General features: G+C 40.4%; 1 protein-coding gene across 8 annotated transcripts in view; it reads right to left on the reverse strand.

Annotated features, from left to right (window-relative positions):
- Nucleotides 1-27,919, reverse strand: part of LOC125455079 (shieldin complex subunit 1-like) — an 83,853-nt gene that overhangs the window by 44,057 nt on the left and 11,877 nt on the right. For 7 of the 8 annotated variants that reach the window (XM_048536619.2, XM_059648345.1, XM_059648344.1 and 4 more), the window contains one exon: nucleotides 24,721-24,902. In XM_048536619.2, the coding sequence (XP_048392576.1) occupies nucleotides 24,721-24,898 (178 nt within the window). In that variant the 5' untranslated portion in view covers nucleotides 24,899-24,902. Of the gene's footprint in view, nucleotides 1-7,005; nucleotides 7,709-24,720; nucleotides 24,903-27,919 lie in introns of those variants that run through there. The other variant, XM_048536621.2, reaches the window with a different exon arrangement.

Raw genomic sequence — 27,919 nt, forward strand, 5'->3', positions numbered from 1 at the left:
TTTCCTAAATATTCTTCTGACATGTTATGTACCCTTGAATATTTGGGTTTCAACCTTTGTCATGTTGCAGCCATGTTTCTGTAAAGGCCATCAGATCATCTATATTTATTTCTACCTAATCTGTCAATTTATCTGCTTTGTTATGAATGTTCTGCGCACTTAGATACAAAGCCTTTGGTTCTGTCCTTTTACTATTAAACTGAAGTTCTACGTGACTGAACAGTTTCTAAATTTTATTGGATAATGTTTAAATTAAAAATACCAGTAACAATTTTAATCACAGACAGTTTATTTTGGAAAAAGTGTATTTTGAAAGGCTACACGGTTGATTTAAAATAAAAGAAATGCAGAAAGCCTTAGATGATGAAGGGGCTAATCCATTTCCAGGTACAAGGGGCAAGATGAAATATTACAAGGTGCAGGTACTGATGCAGTGCTATCAGCAACCAGGTTTGTAACTTATAGTTGGAAAAGGAAATGTCATAGGAAGTTTAAGCACATAAGGCAACTCCCAACATCTTAGTTCATTACAGCCAAGAGTTGAAAATACAGCTAACAGCCAAATCCCTATCAAAAGGCCAATATATCTCACTTGAGAAGGTCAGTGATTAGGCTGTGTCCCATATAAATAGCAAGGAAAGGAAGCTCATAAGCGTATTTCCAGAATATCCATAAATTCTCTGGATGAGTTGGGAAACACCAGACCGCCGACCAAAATTTAAAACATTTAAACAGCTTTCAGAGCAATATTTTTTGGATTTGGGTGTGTCTAATGCAGGAAGTCAATTCACTAAGATTTATTTAACAAATTTTAATGATAATCTCTTGTAGGCATAACACATCAGGATTAACAGTCAAACAGCTAAAAGATCCCTAAAAGATATGGATCTCTTTATAAGTCTAGTTCTGAGAAAGACTGAGCATCCATTTTCATCAACCAGAAATTATTTAATTTAGATAGAAGCCTGCAGAATCCATAGACCACTTTGTGAGCAGATTCAGAGGAAAGGGCTCATTACATGGGAAGTGGCAAACAGAATTGTTAAGTTTGTGATTGCATCCATCCCTATGGAAGCTTTCCAGAAAGGCTTGCAAGACAAATCAAAAACATAGCTTTGACAGGCTACTTGACGATGGATATAAGTATGAAGCAATCCTGACAAATCAATGAAGCTCATAGGTCCACAGCTGATTGTTGTAGATTTTTTCTTTCAAAATAATCTCAGGAGCCACGTGGTACAGTTCAATAATAATTTACTGAGCCAACATTGCGAGAGTCTACCCCAGAAAAGATTGGAAGGTAGCACTCAAGCTCAATGAGGATTCATCAGATTTTAATACATTGTAAGTCATGTAGGCAGTACTTTACTCAATTTTCAAAATGATCTGTTTAAGATAAATACCTTGTTTATTTTCACATAATCCAAAAGTGGCAAGGTGCCTGTTACCTCTGGTCCCACTACTCTCTATCTTCCCAGGTGGCATCTTATCTCCTTGAAGCCCATCCTTCATTCTCAACCTTGAACAAATCCCATTGTTTTGTCTTTCTCAGCATGGTATAACGTCATCCTCATGTTCCATTTCCAAATTAGGCCTCAGGGTTAGTGTTGCTCCAGCCATGTTGAATTTTCACAGAAACTGTCTGCTGTACCAGCATCTGAGTGTGTTTATTTGGTTTAAATCAATTTCTTTTAATGTGACTACTTTCTTGAATATACTAAATGAAAGATGCATCTTAAATAATTTATATGATCATTGCTAATGAAATTAACTAAAACTGTCCATCTTATTCTAATCGCAGCTTTAACTTCATGTGGATTTATAGCTTAACTCATTCATGCCCAAAGTGCCCCACTAACAATGCACAGTCACTAGAAAATTCACACACCGAAAGATATGTAGGAGGTGTGGCCTTCTGCATGAACCAAGGAAATCCTTAGCTTTCAATCAATTTCGCAAGGTGTGTGGCAGAAACAGCCATTGGTATAGTCAGTGTGGTAGGACAATGGCTGAGGCAGCTACAAAGAGCCACTCAATGGCCCAGACAGACTGTGCATGTGGAGTCCCTTCAAAGTCCAATAAAGGCCATCTCAGTTCTCACTAAAAGCCTATGCATGCCATAAAACAACATCTGGTAGTGTCCACGATAGGTAAAATATTGCTGAACATATCTCGCTGTCAACTTTGTGGAAAACATCATTGCTTTCATTTTGTCTGAAATGTTTGCGAAATTACAAATCATCCGTCCTCAGAAACTGATGAATATTAGTTATTGGCAAATATTAACACAGGGCAAGTGCCAACGTAAAATTTAAAAAAGGTACCCACAGAGAAGTAAAGATACGGCTACACATATGAATGTAAAACTATTGTTCACCAATTCCATGTGTAGGATCAACAGTGCTGGAATGCAAGTGCAAACAATCTGCCTGGAAAGATGTTCTACATGGTAGACACTATTGGGCTAGCAAATGCAGCATACCAGCATGTCACGATTTCATACCAATCATATCCAGGACTGGCAGACCAGTGGAATCAGTCCGACATTAGGGGCACAACAGAAATTGCAGCAGATTCTTTAAGAAACACATGCAGAACTGAGCATGAAAGAAGAACAGAATGCTTCACTGTTTCCTGTAGTAGTGGAGCTAAAGTTTAAGCTCTCTGCTGCGGACTGGAACATGAAAGTTGAAGAGGTAAAGGTGAAACAATCAGCTCAGGATAGTAATACATTTGGAAGTACCATTTCTGAGAGGATAAATTCTTTAGGATTAACTCTGCTCAATTCACAAAGATGAATTGAAGTGCTGTGAGATAAAGATAAGAAGCAGGGTGAACCTAAGATGTGTACCATCAATCTAATGAAAAGGTTGCCAGTTTACAGGAAAATCTGGAGCATTGCACTTGTAAACAGACGAAAGTCCACAGGAGCAGCTGCAAAACATTAGTTTGAGCTCATAGTAATGCTGGTGCAAATAATGTTCCTTCAAAAAACAAATATATATTATTCCCAGGATAGCCTTTCAGAAATAAATTTCAGTAATCACGCTCCAATGAAACAACTCAAGCTGGACATATATTCAACCAAAAGGTGAAAGCAGTCCAAGATTAAAAGCAAACAACAAGAAAAGTGAAGGTGAAAAGGCTACATAGTTAGTCAAAGGAAGCAACCAACTGGGCTAAACTTTGATTAGAACATTTAGAGTGTAAAACCAGCAACTGCTGGAAGCTATTAAGGAACAAAATAGTAAATGCCAATAAGATTTGAACCACTCAAGGCAACTTGAGAAAGGAGCTCAGCTAGTTGTTAATCTGGTGTGAAATGTGGCCGGAGTGCATCAGGGTAAGCAAATTCTGGAACAGACTGCTCAACTCCCAATGCCAGTGCCATCTGCACCACAGAAATAATCACAGAATTGCTACAGTCTGTAATGGCTGCAACAGTCCAGGACGTACTCTTCAAGAAAGACAAAGAAACCCATTTGTATTTTTAAAAAAAACTTTTAACTTTCTTTGGATTCACTGCTTAGTTCTAATCTGTGTACATGTGTTACATGAGTACTTGCTCTTGGATTTATTAACTAGTGAATTCACTCTTATACTAACTCAAGAAAACCTGGTTAAATCAGTCCTGTTCAAAACCTGAATGAATTTAGTTTGCGAAAAAAAGTCCACAAAGGAAGGATCCATTTTAAATTTTAAATCAGTTGCAACCAACTGAGGGATTAGGTGATCAGGAAGGGGAACGAATGTATCCCTCTTTGCCCAAGAGTTTAATGATTTGGGGGAATCCGTCTTGTGACAATGTAAACGTCACAACTTTAAGGACTTCATAGAGTCATGCATCTCAGAAACTGGGCCTTCAGTCCACTCATCCACGCTGTCCAGGTATCCTCAACCGATATAGTCCCATTTGCCTGTGTTTGATCCACATCCTTGGAAACTTTTCCCATTCAGGTACCTGTCCACATGACTTTTAAATGTTGTAAATGTACCCGCATCTACCACTTTCTCTGGCAGCTCATCCCATATGTGCATCACCCTCTGTGCGAAAAAGTTGCCTCTTACATCCCTTTTAAACCATTCCCCTCTCATCTTAAACCTATGCCCTCTAGTTTGGGCTTCCCTACCCTTGGAAAAAGCCTTGGCTACTCATAGAGTCATAGAGATGTACAGCATGGAAACAGACCCTTCAGTTCAATTCGTCCATGCCGACCAGATATCCTAAATTAATCCAGTCACATTTGCCAGCATTTTGTGCATTTTCCTCTAAACCCTTCCCATTTATGTATCCATCCAGATGTCTTTTAAATGCTGTAACTGGACCAGCCTCCACCATCTCTTCTGGCAGCTCATGCAGCGCACACACCATCCTCTGTGTGAAAAAGTTGCCCCTTAGGTCCCTTTGCTTTACTACGCTCCTCATGATTTTATAAACCTTTATAAGGTCATGCCTCAGCCTCTGACGCTCTAGGGAAAGAAGTCCCAGCATGTCCAGCCTCTATTTATAACTCAAACATTCCAATCCTGGCAACATCCTTGTAATTTTTATCTGTACCCTTTCTAGTTTAACAACATCCTTTTTATATTTCATGCATTGAGAAGATCAGCAATAACTCTTTCTGGAATAAATTGTTTCCCAAGATGAAAGGATCAAAGAGAAAGTGTTTTAAAGGAATTTAAAACGACATGCTAATTAACTGTCCCTGGGGAAAAAGGAGTCAAAGCAACATAAACAAGCTGTTTCCTAGAAGAGTGGAGGCGACACTGCTCAGTGACCTGCTGTGTTGTGACATATGGGCAATGAAGACTGCTTGCATGTCCTGAAGTAAAGGAGTTAATTGTAACACAGGCTGTTTTAAACAGCTAATACTGATCGTGACAAGGAACAAGGATCTCCTTCTGTTAAGAAGCCAAGCCACAGACTTGAGGTCTCCAGAAGGGTAATCAATATTAGAATCTACAGGATCATCGATAATGTCACATCACAAACTTGAAAGACAGAAAAGTGTACAAGAATCCAACACCAGAATCTCCTTGGCAGAACTTAAAGAATGACACTGCACAAGAATCAAACTCTGGATACTTAAGAGACAGGCATTGTTGTTTGGAATCATAGCTAAATTCCACCATTAATTGGATAATAGCCAAGTTGAGTTGCAAGGCTTCATTTGATTACTTGAGAGCTCTTATTTTGGTTGCCACATGTAATAACAGTAAATTATTGCTTCAGTACTTAATCAATTGTAAGAATAAGTAACTGAATTAAAGTTAACTGGTGGCGATTTATACATAACAAATTGGGAAGGTTCACTCAGACACTGGTTGTTTTAATATGCAGCGAGGCCTAGGCAACATTCAGGCTTGGGCTAACAAGCAGCAAAGAATACATGCACCATACAAGTACCATCAATCACCATTTCCAAGATTCACTTGCCTGAATTATTACAATCCTAACAGCAGTCAAGAATCATAGAATCATGGGATCCCTGCAGTGCAAATAGAGGCCATTTGGCCCATCGAGTCTGCATTAGTCCTCAGAAGAGCATCCCACCTGTCCCAAATCCCACACCCTATCTCTGTAATGGCAGCAATGTGGCTCAGTGCTTAGCACTGCTGCCCCACAGTGCCAGGGAACCAAGTTGATTCCAGCCTTGGACGGCTGTCTGTGCAGAATTTGAACAATTCTCCCCGTGTCCGTGTGGGTTTCCTCCCACAGTCCAAAGATGTGCAGGTTAGGTGGATTAGCCATGTTAAATTGCTCCACTGTGTCCAGGGATACGCTCACTAAGTGGGTTAGCCATGGGAAATGCAGTGTTACAGAGCTAGGGTTGGGGGTGGGTCTGGGTGGGATGCTGTTCAGAGGGTCACTGTGGAATTGATGGCCCGCTTCCACACCGAAGGGATTCTATGATTCTACAAACCCCTTATTTATCATGGTCAATCTACCTAACCATGGGCATTACAGGCAATTTAGCATGGCCAATCCAAATAACCTGTAAATTTTTGAAATGTGAGAGGAAATCGGAGTACCCATTGGAAACCACGCAGACGTGGGTAGAATATGCAGACTCAACACAGACAGTTGCCCAAAGTTTGGCATGGAACCCACATCCCTGGCAGCTCAACACCATTCAGGACATAGCAGCCTGTTTAATCACCCCCTAACTGACCCTCTTCAGTATTCATTGACCCCCACCACAAATACACAATGGCAGCATTTAGTGCCATCTACAAGATGCAGTGAAGGAGTTCACCACAATTCCCACAACAGCACCTTCCAAATCGATGATCTCTACTTTCTTGATGGGCAAGAGTAGCAGATGTTTGACAGTACCATTATCTTTAAGTTCCCTCCGAGCCATATACCTGATGTGAAACTATATCACCATTCCTTTGCAGTTGCCAATTCACAGTTTTGGAACTTCTAACATTTTTGTAGCCGTACCTAACCACCAGGGGCTGCAGCAGTTCAAGAAGGCAGTATCTTCTCAAAGGCAATTAAAGATGGGGAATAAATTATGAGTTAGCCAGCAAAAGCCTGCATCCTGTAATGGTACAAAGAAACTAATTTTTAATCTTGTTTAAATTATATAATTGTTTTTAAAACTAAACTAGCTGCACAATTTCACAAACCATTCTGAGGACAAGATAGATTCATGAATCTAACTTTACAGCCTCTTTTCTGAAAGAATTAACTCGTGTCAGTGAAGAAGCCCTGAATGAGCTAGGTGGCTTAAAAGCACGGTTCTCATTCCAAATTTTATCTTACTCAGATGAAAATTTAATGGACATGTCTGCCTGAGCCAAGCTTAAATCACTCCCCTTGGATGCATCAAAAGTAGCACTGGCACTGACCTGCCAGTAGGTTGTCTGCTTGCTCTTTTAATTGGGCAACAGAAATGTGACAGAACCTGGAGCCTTCAGAAACAAAAATCGTGAGCCACAAAAATAAATGTTTAATTTTTATTGAACAATAAGTAAAACATGACATTTATTTCCTTACCCTTTGTACAAGTGAACAAATTGGCATTATTCTCAATTTCTTCAAAATTTACAAAATATTTCCTACTAACATCTATATAGTAAATTCTGCAAGGATGCAAACTGAATCAAAGATAATGGGAACTGCAGATGCTGGAGAATTCCAAGATAATAAAATGTGAGGCTGGATGAACACAGCAGGCCAAGCAGCATCTCAGGAGCACAAAAGCTGACGTTTTGGGCCTAGACCCTTTGGGTCTAGGCCGGAAACGTCAGCTTTTGTGCTCCTGACAAACTGAATCAAATCCTGGTTAAAACAAGTATGTCTTGGAGAATCAAACCAAGTCAAATTTTCTAGTGTTTTAATATAACCTGAAATAACAGCCTCATTAAAACACAGATTTCAACTTCTAAGCGGTGTGACTAGAGTAGAACTCAGCTTTGTTTATTTCATAATGAAACTTGGAAGGAATTAAATTACTCTTCCATCTATGAACATTTTAAAGAATCGACATTACTGGGCACAATTTACGCTCTGGTCTCAAGAAAATACTAACGTAGTGCACGGACTGATGATTAATTTGCCAGCCTTTGAATTTGATGTTGAGTTCAGAAGGTTTACTCAATACAGGAGTGATATGGGTGTGAGCCTTGACATTTTAATTATTTGACCCACAGTCATTTTGGTCTCAAAAGGAAAACGCTTCCTGCACATGTTGGAAATCTGAAATAAAAAATGCTGGGATTACTTAGCAGTTCTGTCAGTTTCTTTGGAGAGAGAAACAATGCTAACATTTCAATTTTGAGATCACAGTTCTGAAGCATTAACTCTGTTCCTTTCTCTACATATGCAGCCAGACCTGAAGTTTATTTCCAAAATTTTCAATTTTTATTTCCCACATTGATGTCTATGGTGCTAGCTTCCTACGATGTTCTAATGAAGATGAAAGAAGCTCAAGCAACAATATAATAACCTTTGACCAAGAAGCAGTATGTTAAAGGTTTGTAATTTGTTTAAAGTGTTTCAGAAAACTACAATTGTTTAAAAGGTAAGTTTTAAAAAGAGTTACGTGTTTGCATCAAACATAAAAGGGTCCATGTGACATGGTGTCTCGATTTTGAAGATGCATAAAAAGAAAGATAAGGAACAAAAAGAACAACGTTGCCAGACACAAAGAAGAGCTGCAGCAGAGGGAGAACAAAAGGTACACGCACAAGGAGCTGTGCATTTGCAATATAATTAAACTGGACAGAAAGGCACACTGGGTTAGGGTGGGGATTGTAAACTGAAACATTGTACTGGCTTTTGTTTCAGTCTTGCTACAACTAACAAGACTATTTCACAGGGGTTATTATTTAATAAGGGTTATTAAAAGCGTCAGATAAAGCAGTCCCTAGGGAATTGGTGCCATCAAGGTTGTAGGAAATCAACCGATTCAGCAGAATTGTGCAGTTTAGATGATGACCATCTCCAAGAACTTTGGTACAATACAAATATTAGTGAAGACAACTCAGGTCCTGAACTGATTGAGTGGGGAAGTAAAGATCCTACATACCAAAAATGAGTTGGAGAACTTTGGACCATTAGATGGTGTCATTTATGTTACAGGTACTTGTGGTCCTGTAAGATGTATAATTGTTATGTTGACCATTTCATGTGAAATTTGTCTTTTTATTTAAATTATCCTTTGTCACTTCATAAGAGTCATAGGATCCCTACAGTGTGGAATCAGGCCATCTGGCCCACCTAATCCACACCGACCCTCTGAAGAGCATCCCACTCTATCTCTGTAATCCTGCATTTCCCATGGCTCATCCACCTAGTCTACAAAACCTTGGATGCTATAGACAGTTTAGCATGGCCAATCCACCTAACCTGCATATATTTGGACTGCTGGGGCAAACCACACCACTTGGGGAAAACCCACGCAGACATGGGGAGAATGTACAAACTCCACACAGACAGTCACCTGAGGGTAGAATCAAGCTTGATCCCTGGTGCTGCGAGGTAGCAGTGCTAACCACAGAGTGAATCTGCCACCATGGTTAATCAACATTTAATGTAAAATGGAATCACTGTAAATTAAAATAACTGTGATATAAAGTTAAACCCTGGTTGTAATTTATTCATTTTGTAAGTTATTTGGTCAATGTGTCATTTTGAATTCCAGTTTACCCACAAGGATTGTAACAACAGCACCTTCCTTTCAATTAAGCACTTTATAGCCCTCCAAACTCATCACTGAATTCACAAATTTAATGTCCTCAGTACTCTACCATCTTTTCCGGACAACAGCTCTTGGTAATGTTTCTACAATGTGCAGCTGGAGGAACACAGCGGGCCAGGTAGCATCAGAGGAGCAGGAAAGTTGATGTTTCTGGTCGGGATTCTTTTTTCAGAAATGGGCCGAAGTGGTTACCAGGGGGTTACGGTGGGAGAGAGATCCACTGAGGTCTTTCTGGGTGGAGCGAACTTCTTCAAGGTGGGGATCCTTGGAAGTTGCTTTGCAGCGGGGTTATAACTTACTCAGAGATAGTAAGAACTGCAGATGCTCAAGTCAGAGGTAGCACAGTGCAGAGCTGGAGGAACACTCAAGCCAGAGGATGCCCATTTCTGAAGAAGGATCTTGACTCAAAACATCAAGTTTCTTGCTCCTCGGATGCTGCCTGGCCTGCTGCATTCCTCCAGCTCCACACTGTGTTATCTCTGACTCCAGGATCTACAGTTCTTACTACCTCTGGGTAATAGTTCTGTTGTTTACACCACCTCGGGACCAACCTTTTTTTTTCATTACCAGTCCCATTAACATCTCCTTTTGTCAGTTAATCATTCTATCCTCCACCTCCACATTTTCTTTTTGTTCTTTTTGTCCCCAACCCCACTTTCACTACTTGGTATTTATTTAAGACCCGTTACATCCCTGACTTTCCAGTTTCAAGAGACAATATCGACTTGAAGCGTTAACTCGTTTCTTTCTCCTCAGATGCCACCAAACGTTCTGAAAATGTCAAACATTTTTATTTTTATTTCACAGTATTTTGCTTTGTGTGTGTGTTTCCTGTACCTTCTAACTTTGTGCTCTTGCTAAGTGAATTGAGGAGGTGAATGAACAATTAGGTGGATTTCAAGCACAATGGGATACACGTAGATGAGAAATAACAGAACATAATTTCTGAAGAAGGATCCCGACCCGAAACGTCAAACTTTCTTGTTCCTCTGATGCTGCTTGGCCTGCTGTGTTCATCCAGCTTCACACCGTGTTATCCCAACATAATTGCAAATTCTTTCTTTGTCATTGACAGATAAGTGACCAGTTTACCAACCATTAATCATAAGTACGTATTAGATTTTGGATTTTTGACAATTACTTTTGAGGTGTTATATTTTTGGGGAATATTTTTGATTATATGAATATTACTAACTAGAATTAAAACATCCTTTGCATAAATACACAAACCACCTCCTCAGGAAATAGAAGCTAAGTGTGTAGAGGACTGCGTGCCAAAGACATTAATCCGAGTCAAAAACAGAAATGGCTGGAAAAGCTCAGCAGTTCTGGCAGCATCTGTGGAGAAACATCAGAGGTAATGACCCTGGGTGGCACAGTGGTTAGCACTGCTGCCTCACAGCGCCAGGAACCTGGGTTCAATTACACACTCGGGCAACTGTCTGTGTGGAGTCTGCATATTCTCCCTGTTTCTGCGTGGGTTTCCTCCTGGTGCTCCAGTTTCCTGACACAGTCCAAAAATGTGCAGGCTAGGTGGATTCACCCTGCTACATTGCCTGTAGTGTTCCCGAATGTGTAGATTAGGTGGGTTATGGGGGATGGGTTTGAATGGGTGTTCTGAGGGTCTGCGCGGACTTGTTGGGCCGAAGGGCGTGCTTCCACACTGTGGGGATTCTATGTTTCAAATGACTCATCGTCAGAACTAATGGTAGCTGATGGTGCAGTTCCCATTATCTCTGATACAATTTTAACCTCACTGCAAAGCCTCTTCCAGGGATGCCTAACCTGAAGAAGTTACCCGCTTCCCTCCGGACAAACCTCAGGGGATCTCTCTCCCACTGCAACTCTCTTGTCATCCCCGCCTCTTTAACTTGTCTGTCTCCTCTCCACCTCCCCACCTCCCTATTTATTTCAGAACCCGCTGCCCCTCCCCCTTTTCTGATGAAGGGTATAGACCTGAAACATCAGCTTTAGTGCTCCTAAGATGCTGCTTGGCCTGTTGTGTTCATCCGGCTCCACAACTTGTTACATCATCGTGTTCCCTGGCCAACATCTCTGCTTCAGTAAAAACTGAAAGAACGGTGGATGTTGTAAATCAGAAACATGAACAGAAACTGTTGCAAAAGCTCAGCAGTTCTGAGGAACAGTCACTTGACCCAAAATGTTAAATCTGATTTCTCTCTACAGATCTTGCAAGACCTGCTGAGCTTTTCTAGAAATTTCTGTTTTTGTCTCTGCCTCAGGCTTGCTGCAGTGCTCCAGTGAAGCTCAACGTTAGCTGGAAGAATAGCTGCATATTTTCCGCTTGGGCATCCTTCAGCCTTCTGACTAAATATAGAATTCTATAAATTTAGGGCTTGAGCTCTCCCATGTCCTTTCACCAAACCCCACATACCGGCTTTGTTATCACATGGTTTGTTATTACACAAAACGCATTGTTAGCCACTAACAGTCCCCATCAATAGCTGTTCATACTCCTAACCAGATCATTATCTACTCCTTTGTCCAAACTGTTCTTCTCTCTCTATCCTCATTTATCATTTACTCCTTGCTTCCTCCCCCACCCTATCTTCTGTGAATAAACTGACATTTTCCTAGCTACTGTCAGTTCTGAAGAAGGGTCCATTGGACCCAAAACATTAACTCTGATTTCTCTGCACAGATGCTGCCAAATCTGCTGAGCTTTTCTGGCAATATCTGTTTTTGTTACTTATTTACAGCATCTGCAGTTCTTTCCGTCTTAAAATTAATCCAAGTGTTCCCCAACTGAAAATTTTGGAAGTACTGGGAGATCCATTCCCAACTGAAGTCTAGGTCTGAAGAGTTCAAGTCGAGTGACCCTGACCTGTACAAGAAATCTCGGTATGATCTTTGCAAAGCCATCAAGGATTCCAAGAGACAATATCAGACTAAACTGGAGTCCCAAAACTAACTACACGGCTACAAGTCGATTGTGGCAAGGCATGCACGAAATACGGCACAGTGGCTCAGTAGTTTAGCAGTGCTGCCTCAGGGCATCAAGGGTCTGGATTCAATTCCACTCTCAGCTGACCGTCTGTGTAGAGTTTGTACATTCTCCCAGTGTCTGCATGGGTTTCCTCCGGGTGCTCTGGTTTCTTTCCACAGTCCAAAGATGTGCAGGCTAGATGGATTGGCCATGCTAAATTGCCCATAGTGTTCAGGGATGTGTAGATGAGGTGGGTTATAGGGGAATGGGTCTGGGTGGGATGTTCTGTGAGTCATTGTGGATTTGTTGGGCTGAAGGGCCTGTTTCCACACAATAGGGATTCTAAGCCATTCTTCTAAGTCTAAGTCATAATGGGCTACAAAGCGAGCAGAATCGCAAATAACAATGCATCCCTCCCCGATAAACTCCCTGCATTCTGTGCTCCTTTGAACAGATGGCCAGTGAAATGATGTCTCCTTCCCCAACAGCCTCAGGTGCACGTGTACCCACAGTCACTGTCACAGACATCAGATTGACTTTTTTGAGGTGAACCCATGGAAACCAACTGGTCTGAATGAAGTCCTCGACCATGCACTCAGATCCTGTGCAGGCCAGCTGGCAGGAGTATTCACAGACATCTTTAACTTCTCCTTACTCCGAAATGAGGGTGCCACCTGCTTCAAGAAGACCACTATCATCCTGGTGCCAGAGAAAAATCAGGCAAAGTGCCTCAATGACTACTGCCTGGTGGCTCTGACATCCATCATTATGAAATGCTTTAAGAGGTTAGTAATGGCACACATGAATTCCAGCCTTCAAGACTGCCTTGATCGACTGCAATTTGCCTAACATTGTAAATAGATACACAGCAGTCGCCATCTCCCTTTCCCCAGGCTCATCCCTGTAGCACTTGGATAACAAGAGCATCTACGTCAGACTCCTATTTATTGACTTTAGCTCCACGTTCAACACCATAATTCCAGTCAAATTCATCTCCAAACTCTGCAACCTCAGACTCTGCTCCCCCATCTTCAACTAGATCCTTGACTTATTGATCCGCAGACTGCAATGAGTAAGCATGGGCGACAACACCTCCTCCTCGATAATCCTCAACACCAGTGGTCCTCAAGGCTGTGCACTCAGCCCTTTACTATTCTCCTTATATACTAACGAATATGTGGCCAAATTCAGCTCTAACTCCATTCACGCACTTATTGATAACACCACCATAGTCAGTTGGATTTCAGATGCTGATGTGGAGATAGTTGAGTGCTTCGAGTTCCTAGGGCTAAATATCACCAATCTGTCCTGGTCCATCCGCATTAATGCTACTGCCAAGAAAGCACACCAACACCTCTATTTTCTTCGAAGGCTAAGGAAATTTGGCATGTCCAAATGACTTTTACCAAATTTTATAGATGTACCATAGAAGGCATCCTATCTGGGTACATCATAGTTTGATACGGCAAATGCTCTGTCCAAGACTGCAAGAAATTACACAGAGTTGTGAATGAAGCCCAGTCCATCATGAAAACCAGCCTTCCTTCCACTGACTTTATATACTTCCCACTGCCTTGGGAAAGCAGCCAACACATTCAAAAACTCTGCTCCCTGAGGTTATGCTCTCTTCCACTCTCTTCCATCAGGCTGAAAATACAAACATTTGAAAACATACACCAACCAATTCAAGAACAGCACTTTCCTCGCTGCAATAGAAACAGGACCATTGGTCTATCCAGTCCATGCTAACCATAATCGTAAACTAATGTAAACCCACCTGACTGTGCCTCACCCATGTCACTCCAAACCTTTCCTATTCATGAACTTATCCAAATTTCTTTTAAATACTGTAACTGTACCTGCATCCACCACTTTCTCTGGCAGTTTATTCCACACACAAATCAATTTTTAAGTCTTGCACCTTAAAAATATCCCCGATAGTCTTGAAATCCCCCACACTAGGGAAAAGACACCTGCCATCCACCTTATCTATACTGCTCATGATTTTATAAACCTCTGTAAGATCACCACTCAATCTTCTATGATCCAGTGAAAAAAAACCCAGCCTAACAAACCTCTCCTTACAAATCAAACCCTCCATCCCTAGCAACATCCTGGTAAATCTTTTCAGAACTCACTTTAGCTTAATAACATCCTTCCTATAACAGAACGACCAGAGCCAGAGACAATTCACAACTGTGTGGCCAAATTCCACTACAATTCCATTTACAGGTTGACACCACAATCGTTAGTCAGATCTCAAACAATGACGAGACAGAATACAGGAAAGAAATTGAGTGCTCAATGACATGATGTAAAGACAACAATCTCTCTCTCAATGTCGGCAAAAGGAAGGAGCTGGTCACTGACTTCAGGAATCAGAGTGGAGGACACATCCCTGCCTGCGTCAATGGTGTTGAGGTGTAGATGGTTGTGAGCATCAGGTTCCCGGGAGTGATGATCACCAACAATCTGTCCTGGTAAACTCATGTCAACATGATGATCAAGAAAGCACAACAATGTCTCTACTTCCTCAGGAGGCTAACAAAACTTAGCACGTCCCCAAGAACTCTTATCAATTTTAACAGATTCACCATAGAAAGAATCCTATTGGAATGTATCAGGGAGTAGTTTGGGAACTGCTCTTCCAAAGACTGCAGAAAGCTAGGGAGCATTGTGAACTCAGCCCAGTCAATCATGCAAACCAGCCTTCCATCCATATACTCCATCTATACTTCCCGCTGCCTCAAGAAGGCAACCAACATAATCAAAGACACCTCCCACCTTGTTTATATTCTCTACTACGCTCTTCTATTGGGTAGAAGATATAAAAGTTTCAATGCATGTATGAATACATTCAAGAGCAGCTTCTTACCATGATGTACTTTGTCTGGTACAATCTGCCTGTGTAGCACACAAAACAATACTTTTCACTGTTTTTTTGATAACAATAAATCAATCAATACTCCAGAAGAAGTCTCACCAGCATTCTGTATAACCTCAACATGACATTCTAACTCTTATACTCAAAAATCTGAGCAATGAAGACAAACAGGTTAAATGCTTTCTTAACCAATCAGACTTATGAATGGACTTCTCATACATCAGAGTTGATCTTTCTTTGTACCTTCTCTGTAGCTGTAACACTATATTCTGCACTCTGTTCTATTACCCTAATGTACTTGTCTAAGGTATGATTTGTCTGAATAGTACATAAAAACAATACTTTTTTACTGTATCTCAGTTCATGTGACAATAATAAATCAAATCATCGACTGTATTCAAACTACAAGACATCACATAATTTCTTATCCCTGTTGCAGGTAGGAGGATCAGTTGTATATCTTATTCATTCCAGCTGATTATTCTGATCTGATGTTTAAGAAGATTTACAATCTTAGTGTTGTCCAGTAAAGGAACCAAATAAGCTTATAACAATATTTATCAATAGAAAATTGAAACATGATTCTTCCAAACATATACCAACTGAGCATGTTCTATAATCATAGAGGTGCCATTATGACTCATGTGAATCATTTTACCCTTGCTATTAATAAATGTTAAATGATGCTAGATAATACTGCTAACAGGGCTATTTCTAGCTTCCAAATAATTTCAGCCTCAACTCTTGGCTGTACAATTTTCATATCATCTTTCTAAAATTATTAATCTATCACTTGAAAATCAACAGTATTCACTTCAAGAACACAGGCCCACTGTCAGCATTTTACATTATACATTCAAGTTATTAAAGTAAATATCACGGCAAAGAATATGGTGTGCAATATGTGATATACAGAAATATTTTAGCAGAATGAAGGCTACCTGATGTCTTTCCGTCATTGTGATTCTAGATCTCTAAGCTGTTAATGAATGTGTTACAACCTCATTTCCTAACTTTAGAGGTATCATTACAGCAAAATAATGATTCTCAGGCTTTCAATTTTAAAAGTTAGATTTGACAAATTGAAGATAGATTGCCACTTCCTCTTATCTCTGTGTAAATTACATCTTACTGGATGACAGTTCAGGATTTAGTTTCACTGCTGATTAGTTGGGATAAACAGGCTATTTCAGACTTCATTAGTTATTTGTAGAGTTTTCCAGGTAAAATGACTATTAAAAGAATGTACAGTATAGAAACAGGACATTCAACTCATCTGCTCCATTCCAATATTTATGTTCCACACGAGCTTCCTCCCACATCTTATGTTCTAACCCTACCAAAATATTTTTCTCTGAAGCTCGGGATGCACCAGGGTAACGTGGGCTTCCAAGAACAGCACAAGTTGCTATTGAGTTTGTTCTATGGGAATGACTGCCTAGTCTGTAAAAGATAGACATGTTATATGGTATGATGTCCAGTCCATAATTATATATGGTATCAAAAGCCTGTGTTACTCAATGTGCACCTATCCTGTTGACTTCACTCCTGAACTGCATAAGTTTCTGTGATACCCCTTGGGCAGGCCATTCTGATTAGTTCAGCATATCAGTTTCGACTGTAACAAATGGCATTCTTTATTGTATAAAATAAACATTTTACAAACATAAATGGAAGAGAGAGATCATAGTAATGATATGACTTAAAGATACACACTGGATTATCTTAATTGGTAAAGTTTTGGGGAGAGAACCATGAAACCAAACCTAACTTTTTGTTGCATGCATGGTACTTGAGCTCAAGGTACTATAGTCTACATTAACTTCAGTAAGGCTTTTGACATGGTGTATCATGGCAACTGGTTAAGAAGCTCAGAGCCAATGGGATCCAGGTCAATTTGGCAAATTGGATCCAAAATTGGCTGAATGCTAAAATAAGGGACCAATGGTCGAAGGGTGTTTTGTGCCTGAAAGCCCATGGCATTCCACATGGTCCTTGCTGTTTATTGCGTACATTGATGACCTAGACATAAATGCAGGAAGTATCATCAATAAGTTCAAAGTTGATGTGAAAATTGATGGTGTGGTAAACAGCAAGAAGGAAAGCCTTAGACTATAGGACACTACAGATGGACTGAACTGTGGCTAATAATGTTTAATCCCGAAGAGTGTGTAGTGATATATTTTTGGAGGACTAATAAGGTCAGGGAACTGAATGGTGGGGCCCTGTAAGAGGATGACAGGGACCTTGGCGACTACATCCGTCAATCCTTGAAGCCAGCAGCATAGGTAGATAAGGTAGTTAAAAAGGCATGTGGAATACTTGCCTTCATTAGTCAAGTCATGGAATACAACGACTGAACTGTATATAACCAATAGGCCACAGCTAGGGTGCTGCATGCAGTTGTGATCACCGCACTATATGATTGATGTGATTACACTGGAGAAGGTGCAGAAGAAATTCATCAGGGTGTTTCCTGGCCTGGAACAATTCATGTACGAATAGAGACTAGGTAGGCTGGGTTGTTTTCTAAACAGCAGGAAAGGCTGAAGGGAAACTGATTGAGTGGTACAGATTTCTGAGGTCCATAGATAAGGTAGATTGGGAAACATCTTTCCCCTTGCTTAACATGTCAATAACCTAGAAGCACAATTTTAAGGTAAAGAACAGAAGGTTTAGAAGGGATTTGAGGAAAGTCTTTTTCGCCAGAGGGTCGAGGGTATCTGGAACTGACTGCCTAAAAGGGTAATCAAAGATGGGAATCCTCGAGACAATTAAGAACTATTTAGATGAACACTCAAACCCCATAGCAATCAAATCTAGAGAAAAGCGCTGGAACATAGTATTAGAATAGTTGACGCTTGATGACTGGCGTGGATACAATGGATCGAAGGACCACTTTCCATGCTGTAAAAACTCTATGATTCTATATGACAGATGAAATCTAATGCAGAGACCTGGGGGTTTCTGCATAATGTTATTGTTGGTGGCAAGACAAGTTGAGAAGACGGCAAAAACAGTTCATCCTTTATAAATAGAGACACAAGCCAATCTCTGTGCCCCAAAAAGCTGGGGCTGGCATGATCAAGTCTCCTCCCTGGCCAACAAGAAAGCTTGCTAGATCAAGCAATAGTTAGGTACTTAAGTGCTGTATGCCAAGCTTCACATTCAGGTTTTTTATATTCATTCATTCATAGGCCAGCATTTTATTGTCCATTCCTAATTGCCCTTGAGAAGGTAGTGAACAGCTGCCTTCTTCAGTTGCTGCAGGCGATTTGCTGTTGGGGAGGGAGTTCCAGGAATTTCATACACTAATACTGAAAGAACAGCAATATATTTCCAAGTCAAGATGGTGAGTAGCTTGGAAGGGAACTCTGCAAGTGATGTTTCACTGTATCTGCTGCCCCCTGTCCTTTTAGTTGGTAGCGATTGTGAAAGATGCTGTGTAAGAAGGCTTGGTGAATTTCTGCAGTGCATCTGGTAGGTGGTATACATTGCGAATACTATGTGTCCGTGGTGGAACGACTGAATATTTATGGATGTGGTGTCAATCAAATGGGTTGCTTTGACTTTGATGGTGTCAAACTTCTTGAGTATTGTCAGAACTGCACTCTGTCAAGCAAGTGGACAGTATACCAGTCACGTTCCAAACTTATGCCTTGTAAACTGTGGGCCAGCTGTGGAGGGGCGGGGGTGAAGGGTTCATAAAGTTGCTTGGTTACAAAGTTGCTGCAGGGTTCCTAGCCTCTGATTTATTCTTGTAGTCACAAGGACAGAAAGAGAAACTAACATTGTTCTCCTTAAAGCAGAGAAGGAGTTATGATTCCTATGGAGGTGGATAACTTTTAAAAAAAGTCATAAATTTCCCAGCGCCAAATGCAAAAGAATCATACAAATCTCAAGATGTTTACTGTAATAATTTAACTAAAATCAACATTGACTAACATTACATAATAGATGACAAAAACACAGAGAAGCTAATCCCCAGTAACTTCCTAACACAATTGTAAACTTCTAGAAGGTTGGGGGAGTGAGGGAGTTGATCTGTCATGAACAAACAGCAACATTTTGACAAGTTGGCCTTTAATAGCGGTTTTGCATATTCTAACTGGCTGCCTACCTCCTTGAAGCAGAATACCCATATGAGCCTCTTCTTATTTTTGGTAAAGATTCACCAATGGCGAGATGTGGTCAGAGAGCCAATCTACCACAGCTTCCAACAATTAAAGCGGCTGGTAAAATTCTCCCCATTACGTTTGAACACAATTGACTCGCAGCATTTGTGTATTGCTCTAAGTTAGCGACAACAATTCTCCTAATTGGAGAAAGGAAAGCAGCGCTCCATATTTGCATAAAGTGACAGGGTCACGTAGGGTTTCCAACTCCACAGATTGTAAATATATTTTTTATAGATTAAAAGCAGTCAAATGAACAGCTGAACTCTAGCCAGCAGAATTTTTTTTATGGGATCAGGCATACGCAGATTTTCCAGCCATCTGGCACAAAGTACAAATAGTACTGATGACATAAACAGGCACTTCCTGTCTACAATGCAAATTTGAGAAATGGAGGCCTCAATTATAAGTTTCTCTTGCAAAACATTTTTGTTACTATTTTTGATACAGAAAGTACTCCCTTCAACTTACTTTACTTGTCAGTAAAACATAGTAAATATGATCTACCGTGTTGAAGCCGTGAGAAGTAATATCACAGACACAAACAGGATGCTGTGGGATCTTTTGCTGAATTTTCAAGAATTGTGTTTATGCTGTACAGTACCTTAAATATGCATATACCAGTACAGTTCATTGTTCTAACCACTGTTACATATTGGGGCCATCCACGAAGTACAGTAGAGCAGAGGGGAGCAGGAATTTCTGCCATGGAGAAGGCAGCAGCAAGGCTTTGAATGGCCTTCCTCATCCTGAATTATCTTGTTATTTTGTGTACAAGGCTGAGCTAGGATTTTAGAGCAAAGAACTAAAAGGATCAGCTTTATAAGGTACAAGCACTCAAAAATGATGGGGAGGAAAAGGCTGGAAGGTCTATCAAGCCCACCTCATACTATGATGGCTGGAGCACTATGGCTAAACACACCTTGTCACTATCAACATCCTATTTCTGACTTACTAAACCTCATAGCCTCCTGCGAGAGACCAAAGAAACAGAGGTGCCAGAAACAATCAATTGAAACCAGTTCAGATTGCTTCAGATTAAATATTAACGTATGTGTTGTGATCTCTGTTGCAATCAAGGGCAAGTTTGTTCTCCTTTGAAGGTATCCAGAAAGCCAACGTTTGCCAATCCAACAATGTTCTTCAGAGGCTCACGACTCGCTGGAAAAAGAAATAGGGGAGGTGACAGTGGAGTATCATTGTTACTGGATGAAGTAATCCAGAGACCAAGGTAATATTCTGGGAACAGGGGGCCTTATTCCAATGGAAGATGGTGGAATTTGAGTGTTTAAAAACTCTGGAATTAAAAGACTGTTGATGACAATGATTATCATAGAGATGTATCTGGTTTGCTGATGCTCTTTAGGGAAGGAAATCTGCCATCCTGAACTACGTGATTCCAGATCCACAGCAATATGATTGATTATCAACTGGCCTCTGAAATGGCCTAGAAAGCCAATTAATTGTATCTAACTGTAAAGATGTCTAAAATAAAGTGAAACTGGACAGGCAGACTGGGATAGACCTAGGCACCGGAAACAACTTTGACAAACCCAGACCAATCAACTCTGCAAGGTCCTCCGTACTAATACCTGGGGACTAATGCTAACATCAGGAGAACTGTCTCACAGACTCATCAAGCAAAAAGTTGTCATTGTAAGTTGGAATTTTGTGAGTATGACTGTTCTAGACCATACCATCAGCGTAGGTCCTGCTTTACTGGCAGGCCAGAATTTGCAGAAATGGTGGCATAGTGTTATATATTTGGGAGTCAGTTACCCTGGGAGTCCTCAGCATTAACTGTAGACCCCATGGAATCTCATGGCATCAGGTCAAACAACGGCAAGGAAACTTCCTGCTGATTACCACATACCACATCTCCCCTCAACTGATGAATCAGTATTCATTGCAGAGCAAGCACCAAGGGAGGCAAAGTGTGCAGAGTTTACTCTAGATGGGGGCTTTCAATGTCCATCACCAAGAGTGGCTTGGCTACACCAGTACTGACTGAGTTATCTCAGTCCTAAAGGGCATTACAGGGTCTGCAGCAGATGGTGAGGCAATCAACAAAAGGAAAAACATATTTGATCCCATGCTCATCATTGTGCCTAGTCAGATGAATCTGCACTTGAAAGCATGAGGAGGAGTGATCACCACGCAGTCCTTGTAGAGATGAAGGTCCATCTTCACATTGAGGATACCATCCTTTGTGACTTTCACCATGTTAAATGCAACAGATTTTGAACATAGCTAGTAACTGAAGACTGGGCATCAATGAGGTGCTGTGGGTCATCATCAGCAGCAGAACTGTACCCCCAACACAATCTGCAACCTCATGGTCCGGTGTATCCCTCACTTCACCATTGCCATAAAGCCGGGGTTGAGGGGGGAATCCTAGTTCAATAAAGAGTGCAGAAGGGCATGCCAGGAGCAGCACCAGGCATACCTAAAAATGTGGATCAACCTTGTGAAGCTACAAGACTGAACTATTTGCATGCCAAACAGCATAAGCAGTGAGTGATAGACAAAGCTAAGCAATTCTATACCACTTGATCAAATCTAAGCCACACGGCCTTTCTACATCTGGTTGTGAATTATGGTGGGCAATCAAAAAACTCATTACAGGAAGAAGCCCACAAATATCCCTAAATATGTAGGGTGGGGGAGGTGTGGGAGACTCATTTCAGTGCAAAAGATGAAACAGAAAGGTTTGAAACAACCTTCAGCCAGAGTAGATGATCCATCTCTGCCTTCCTGGAAGATCTCAGTATCACAGATGCCAGTTTTTATCCAATTTGATTCACTCCGCAGCTTCTTAGCTGTATCTCAGCTTCAGGATATTTTGGCAGAAGCACTGATCCAGGCCCAGCCTGCTTCAGTTGTTTCATCAATAACCTTCTCTCCATCTTAAGAAATTCACTGACTGTTGTGAATTGCTCCCTAGATACTGAAAGTAGTCCATGTCCAAATTGAACAAGACTTGGAGGATATTCAGGCTTGGGTTGACAAGTGTCAAACAGCATTCATGCCACACTAATGCCAGATAAATGCCTTCTTTAACAAGGCAGAATCTAATCATTGCTGACTGGTAGTCAATGCCATTGCCATCACTGGGTCGTCCATTGTCAAGATCCTGGAGTTATGGTTGAACAGAAACTGAAACAGGCTAACCATATAAATACCGCGGTGAGAAGAGATGATCAGAGGTTGGGCCCAACTCCAAAACGTCTGTGCACCATTTACACAACACAAGTCAGGGGAATACTCCCTACTTGCATGTACGAGTGCAGCTCCTTTCAATTCTCAAAAAGCTTGACACCATCCAAGCCAAAGCAACTGGCTTACCTGGCACCATGTTCACGAGTGAGTTGAAGATTATACGGCTACTAGCAGGTACATTGTGTCTAATCACAATACTTCAGGCAACCTAAACATGAGGGGCAAGTATCATTGATTAGGAGTCCTTTGTCTGTTTAGCATTTTCATATGTTCATAGCTAAAGCAGATAAATATTAACCAACACAAGAAAAGAACAGGCAACTGTGTTTTAAATAAATTGTTCTCATTTGAAGAGATCGTATTAGTGCAGGTATGATAGAACAATTTATTTCTTTGTGTGTTGAAATTTTTGATTCCAAGTAAGAAACTAAACAGCATTCTTTATCCAGAATAGTCTTTTAGGTCAATTCTAGTGAAAGAAGCACTATCACATATATGGGATAATCTGTGATTACTTGCTGTTTTACAGTGTTTCATTTGCGATCACCAGAAACAACTTGACTGGAAGGATATGCTATCAGCTTGAGTGGCAAAAACATTTAAAGAATTTCAATCATCTCAGTTCAACAAAAGAATTGGTTGAATAATGTAAATCACTTTTTTAAGAAGAGTTAAACATTATGAAATAAAAAGGGGTAAGAACCCAATAAATGCAACAAGTTTGACTGAATAACGTTTTTATAATGTTGCTTACAACATGAAACCTCCTTTATAGTAGGAACATAGAAATAAATTGATAGGCCCAAATTAGTATGGAAAATAGATAGCTATGTGACAGGTGAGTGAGAAAGTGAATAAAGAAGGTTGAATGGAAGAAAGGAAAACAAGAAATTGATAAGAAAGAACCTTTAAATGTTTAATTTGAGCTATGTTTAAAGAATGAGAAATCACATCTAAAATTAATAATATTTGACATTTGTGATTATTGTTCAGCCTCCACATTTAAATAAATTGCACTGAAGCAGTACAGCAAATAAGTGTGCGAATTGTGTCAACGTAATCTCCAGTCCAAGTTTCTTTGAGTTGTGGAATCAAATAGTAGAGAGTTTAAAAGCTGTAAGTGTAACTTCACCAACGTACCTTGCTAAAAGAGAAACCTTTTCCAGATAGATGCATCATCTAGCCACAGCACAAGAAAAACAGATCAGGACTGGAACATAAAGTGATACATTGCGCCACTCCATTTGATCAATGCTATTTAGTGATAACTTTACATAAATTTCTGTTACAGTCTGAAACAACTTATAATAGTCATCAATGTCCTTGATTGCATCTAAATGAACAATAATGCTGTATAAACAACAAAATGATATTTTGTAACAAGCAAGCATGAGGTGACAAGTATCATTTTGACATTGCACTTTACCAAAAGGAAGATATAGGAAATTTTATATCAAACTACATCTGAAGACAACTGGCCACTACATGTTACCCTGCTTTCTCTCAAATTTCTTCCTCCTAGGTAGATGTCAACAGCAAGCAGCCACTGCAGAACATCCCAAAGGAGAACTGTCCTCCTAAGAAAAGGCTGTAAAACACTTCAGCCTTCCTGATCATATATGGGCACTCTTAGTGGAGTAAACAGGGTGCCAACATGATTTTGCATGTGGTAAAATACTCAACATAACTGGTTAACAGCAGGGAATGGTGACAAAAACAGTACAGGAGAATGTTGACCGGAAGGAAAGGATCTCTCTCCATTTGCTATATCGGACAGACATAAGGACTTCATGACTTCAACCATGACAGGAGCACTGGGACACTAATATTACTTAGCTCGTCCTGAATAGGCAAGTGGAGGTAAAAATCCTGGAAAAATTTAAGAATCAAATTAGGTGCTGCAATGGGAGATTGTCAGGATCACTTTCAAGGACTGAATGGTCTTTATCACTGTAAATTATGTTGTGCCTCATCTAAACCAAATCTACCAGTGTTATATTCTCCCATTGCCTTATAAATTTAAGGGTCAAATGCTTTTGTGTTTTATTTTGTTTTATTTTGAAATTTTAATTCTGTGCAGTGTAAAAGGGTCTTTTAACTTTATTGCAATATTTCCTGGAATGTCAATGCTTCACAACAAATATTCATTTGATACTTCCATGATACTGGTTTTGAACTACCTTTATTTTTCATCCAAAATTACCAGAACATAATTTTTACCCTTTGTAAAATTTATGCAATTCATTATGTTAATGAAAACATCTATTAAAGTCTGTTACATACCTATATTTGTAATGGGCGTCGCTGAGGCAGAAGTGATAACAACAGAATCTGAATGTTTTCTGACAATATCTTCAAACATCAGCTGTTCACTTATATTTGGTAAGCTGTATGTACTTGGCAGTTCCAGTACACTATTTGACTCTGATAGGTTACTTGATAAAACTTCATTTGTAGACATAATCCTGTTACAGAAAAATGAGAAGCTAATTTATAAACTATGTACACAGAAGGCACATTTATAAACCATAGCAATTCTGCTTTAACAAACATATACTTTCATAAGGTGTGGTCAGTTCTGAATCAGAAGGTTGTGGGTACAGGTTCCAACAAAGACTTGAGTAAATGGTACAGGCTGACACTGTGCTACTGAGGGAGCATTAGTCTATCAGAGGTGCCATCTTTCGAATGAAGGCAATAAATCGAGACCCCCAACTGCTCTCAACTGGATGTAAAAGATTCAATGGCACTATTTCGAAAACAGCAGGAGTTCTCCCCGGTTTTCTGGTTAATATTTATATTATCTCAAGGAAGGTGCCAAACCAGAATATCTGGTCATAAACTCATTGACTTTAATGGCAGCTTGCTGTAAACAAATTGGTCGCTATCTCTCCTATTTAAAATAGTGACCACACTTCAGAAGTATTGTATTGGTTGTGTAGCCATGAATAAGTGCAAGTCTTTCTTTACAATTTAAAACATTCTGGAATATCTTGAAGTCACAAAAGTGCAAGCTCTTCTTTAGTTTACTTCACCAGTTTATTCTTCCCTCACCCCAGGTTTTATACTGCTGACTTCCAATAGAAATGAGGATATTGACATTTGTAGTTGCAAAATGTCATTAAATAACATGTGATAAAAAGAATAGCAATAGAGAGCAGGTTTTAAGGACAGAAAATTGATGTTGATATAAGTCTTGTTTTTAATAGGCTAAAAATAATTCACAGTCATCATTTCAAGGAGAAAGTGCGAGGAGTAGAGTTGGCTGGAGCATGAGACTTTCTCTGAAGAGAAGCTGAAGCTGAGATGAGGCACACAACTGTAATGCTATAAACTCCATCACTGCTCGGAGAGAATAATTGCAGCAATACAGGTTCTAACATGGATAATTTCTGTTATTAAGTGTTGACAAAGGCCCAGGTCTTTCAAGAGGGAACTTGATGTTGCTGAACTGTAAACTACAGTTGCGTTTTGGGACTATGTAAAGATCCCATGCTGCTAACTCCAAAGGAATTGCCCAGAAAGCTGGATAATTATCCAGCATCAAGAAATCACTGAATAAGTTTCCAGCTCTAATTTTGAGTCAGAGACTTTGTACGGATCCAACCTTAATAATTAGACACGAAATGTAGAGGAATTAAAACATGCTGTAACTCTTTTGCCATTGTCCAAAAATTCTATCGACTCTGCAGCAGTTCCTTCAGACTCAAGGGTCGCAGATGTAACCCCATTATTGAAAAAATGAGGGAGGAAAAACACAGAACAACAGACCATTTAGCTCAATACCAGTAAATGCGAGAATGTTGGAGTCTATTATAAAGCATTTCATATCAGAACATTTGAAAATCATTAACGGGACTGGACAAAGCATCATGAATTTACAAATAGTAAATCACACTTAACAAATCTACTGGAGTTTTTTGACTATATAGTTAGTAGAGTCAAAGGTAGTAATCTCAGTGGCTACCAGTGCCACGTGCTAGTCAGTGCAGAAGTGAAAGAATAGCCAGGACGAATGCGTGGCTTGACAGATGGTGCAGGAGGGAGAGGTTCAGATTTTTGGGACATTGGAACTGGTTCTGGGAAAGATAGAACTATTACAAATTGGATCATCTACACCTGGGCCGGACTGGAAGCAACGTCCTCCGGGGTGCTTTTGCTAATGCTGCGGGGGAGGGTTTAAACTAATGTGGCAGGGGGATGGGAACCAAATATTGGACAGAAAAGAGGTAGTACGAAAGCCTGTAGGGAACTAGATAATGGAGTCAGTGTGACTGAAGGGAATAGTAGTCGAGGAGCAGATGATGAACACAAAGGGACAGGTGGTCTGAGGCGCATTTGTTTTTATGTGAGAAGTATAGTAGATAAGGCAGATGAGCTTAGGGCTTGGATCGGTACCTAGAAGTATGATGTTACTGCTATTACTGAGACTTGGTTGAGGGAAGGGCATGATTGGCAACTAGTTGTCCCAGGATATCGCTGCTTCAGGCAGGATAGAGAGGGAGGTAAAGGGGGTGGAGGAGTTGCAATACTGGTCAAAGACGATATCACAGCTGTCCTGAAGGAGGGCCCCATGGAGGACTCAAGCAGTGAGGTAATATGGGTAGAACTCAGAAATAGGAAGGATGCAGTAACAACGTTGGGGCTGTACTACAGGCCTCCCAATAGCGAGCATGAGATAGAGGTACAAATATGTAAACAGATAATGGAAGGGTGTAGGAGAAACAGGGTGGTGGTGATGGGAGATTTTAATTTTCCCAACATTGACTGGGATTCACTCAGTGTTAGGGGTCAAGGTGGAGCAGAATTTGTAAGGTGTGTCCAGGAGGGTTTTCTAGAGCAGTATGTATGTAGTCCAACTCGAGAGGGGGCCATACTGGACTTGGTGTTGGGGAATGAACCTGGCCAGGTGGTTGAAATTACAGTAGGGGACTACTTTGGCAATAGCAACCACAATTTCATAAGTTTTACAATACTCACGGACAAGGATGGGAGTTGTTCTAAAGGAAGAGTACTAAACTGAGGCAAGGCCAACTATACCAAGATTCGGCAGGATCTGGGGAATGTAGATTTGGAGAAACTGTTTGAAGGTAAATCCACATATGATATGTGGGAGGCTTTTAAAGAGAGGTTGATTAGCATGCAGGAGAGACATGTTCCTGTGAAAATGAGGAATAGAAAAGGCAAGATTAGGGAACCATGGATGACAGGTGAAATTGTGAGACTAGCCAAGAGGAAAAAGGAAGCGTACGTGAGGTCTAGCCGACTGAAGACAGACAAAGCTTTGGAAGAGTATGGGGAATGTACAGCATATCTGAAACAAGGGATTAAGGGGGCTAAGAGAGGACATGAGATATTGCTGGCAAACATAGTTAAGGAAAATCCCAAAGCCTTTTATTCATATATAAAGAGCAAGAAGGTAACTAGAGAAAGGATTGGCCCACTTAAGGACAAAGAAGAAAAGTTATGCACGGAGTCAGAG

This window comes from Stegostoma tigrinum, chromosome 9, assembly GCF_030684315.1.
Source record: "Stegostoma tigrinum isolate sSteTig4 chromosome 9, sSteTig4.hap1, whole genome shotgun sequence".
In the NCBI taxonomy this organism is placed as follows: Eukaryota; Metazoa; Chordata; class Chondrichthyes; order Orectolobiformes; family Stegostomatidae; genus Stegostoma; species Stegostoma tigrinum.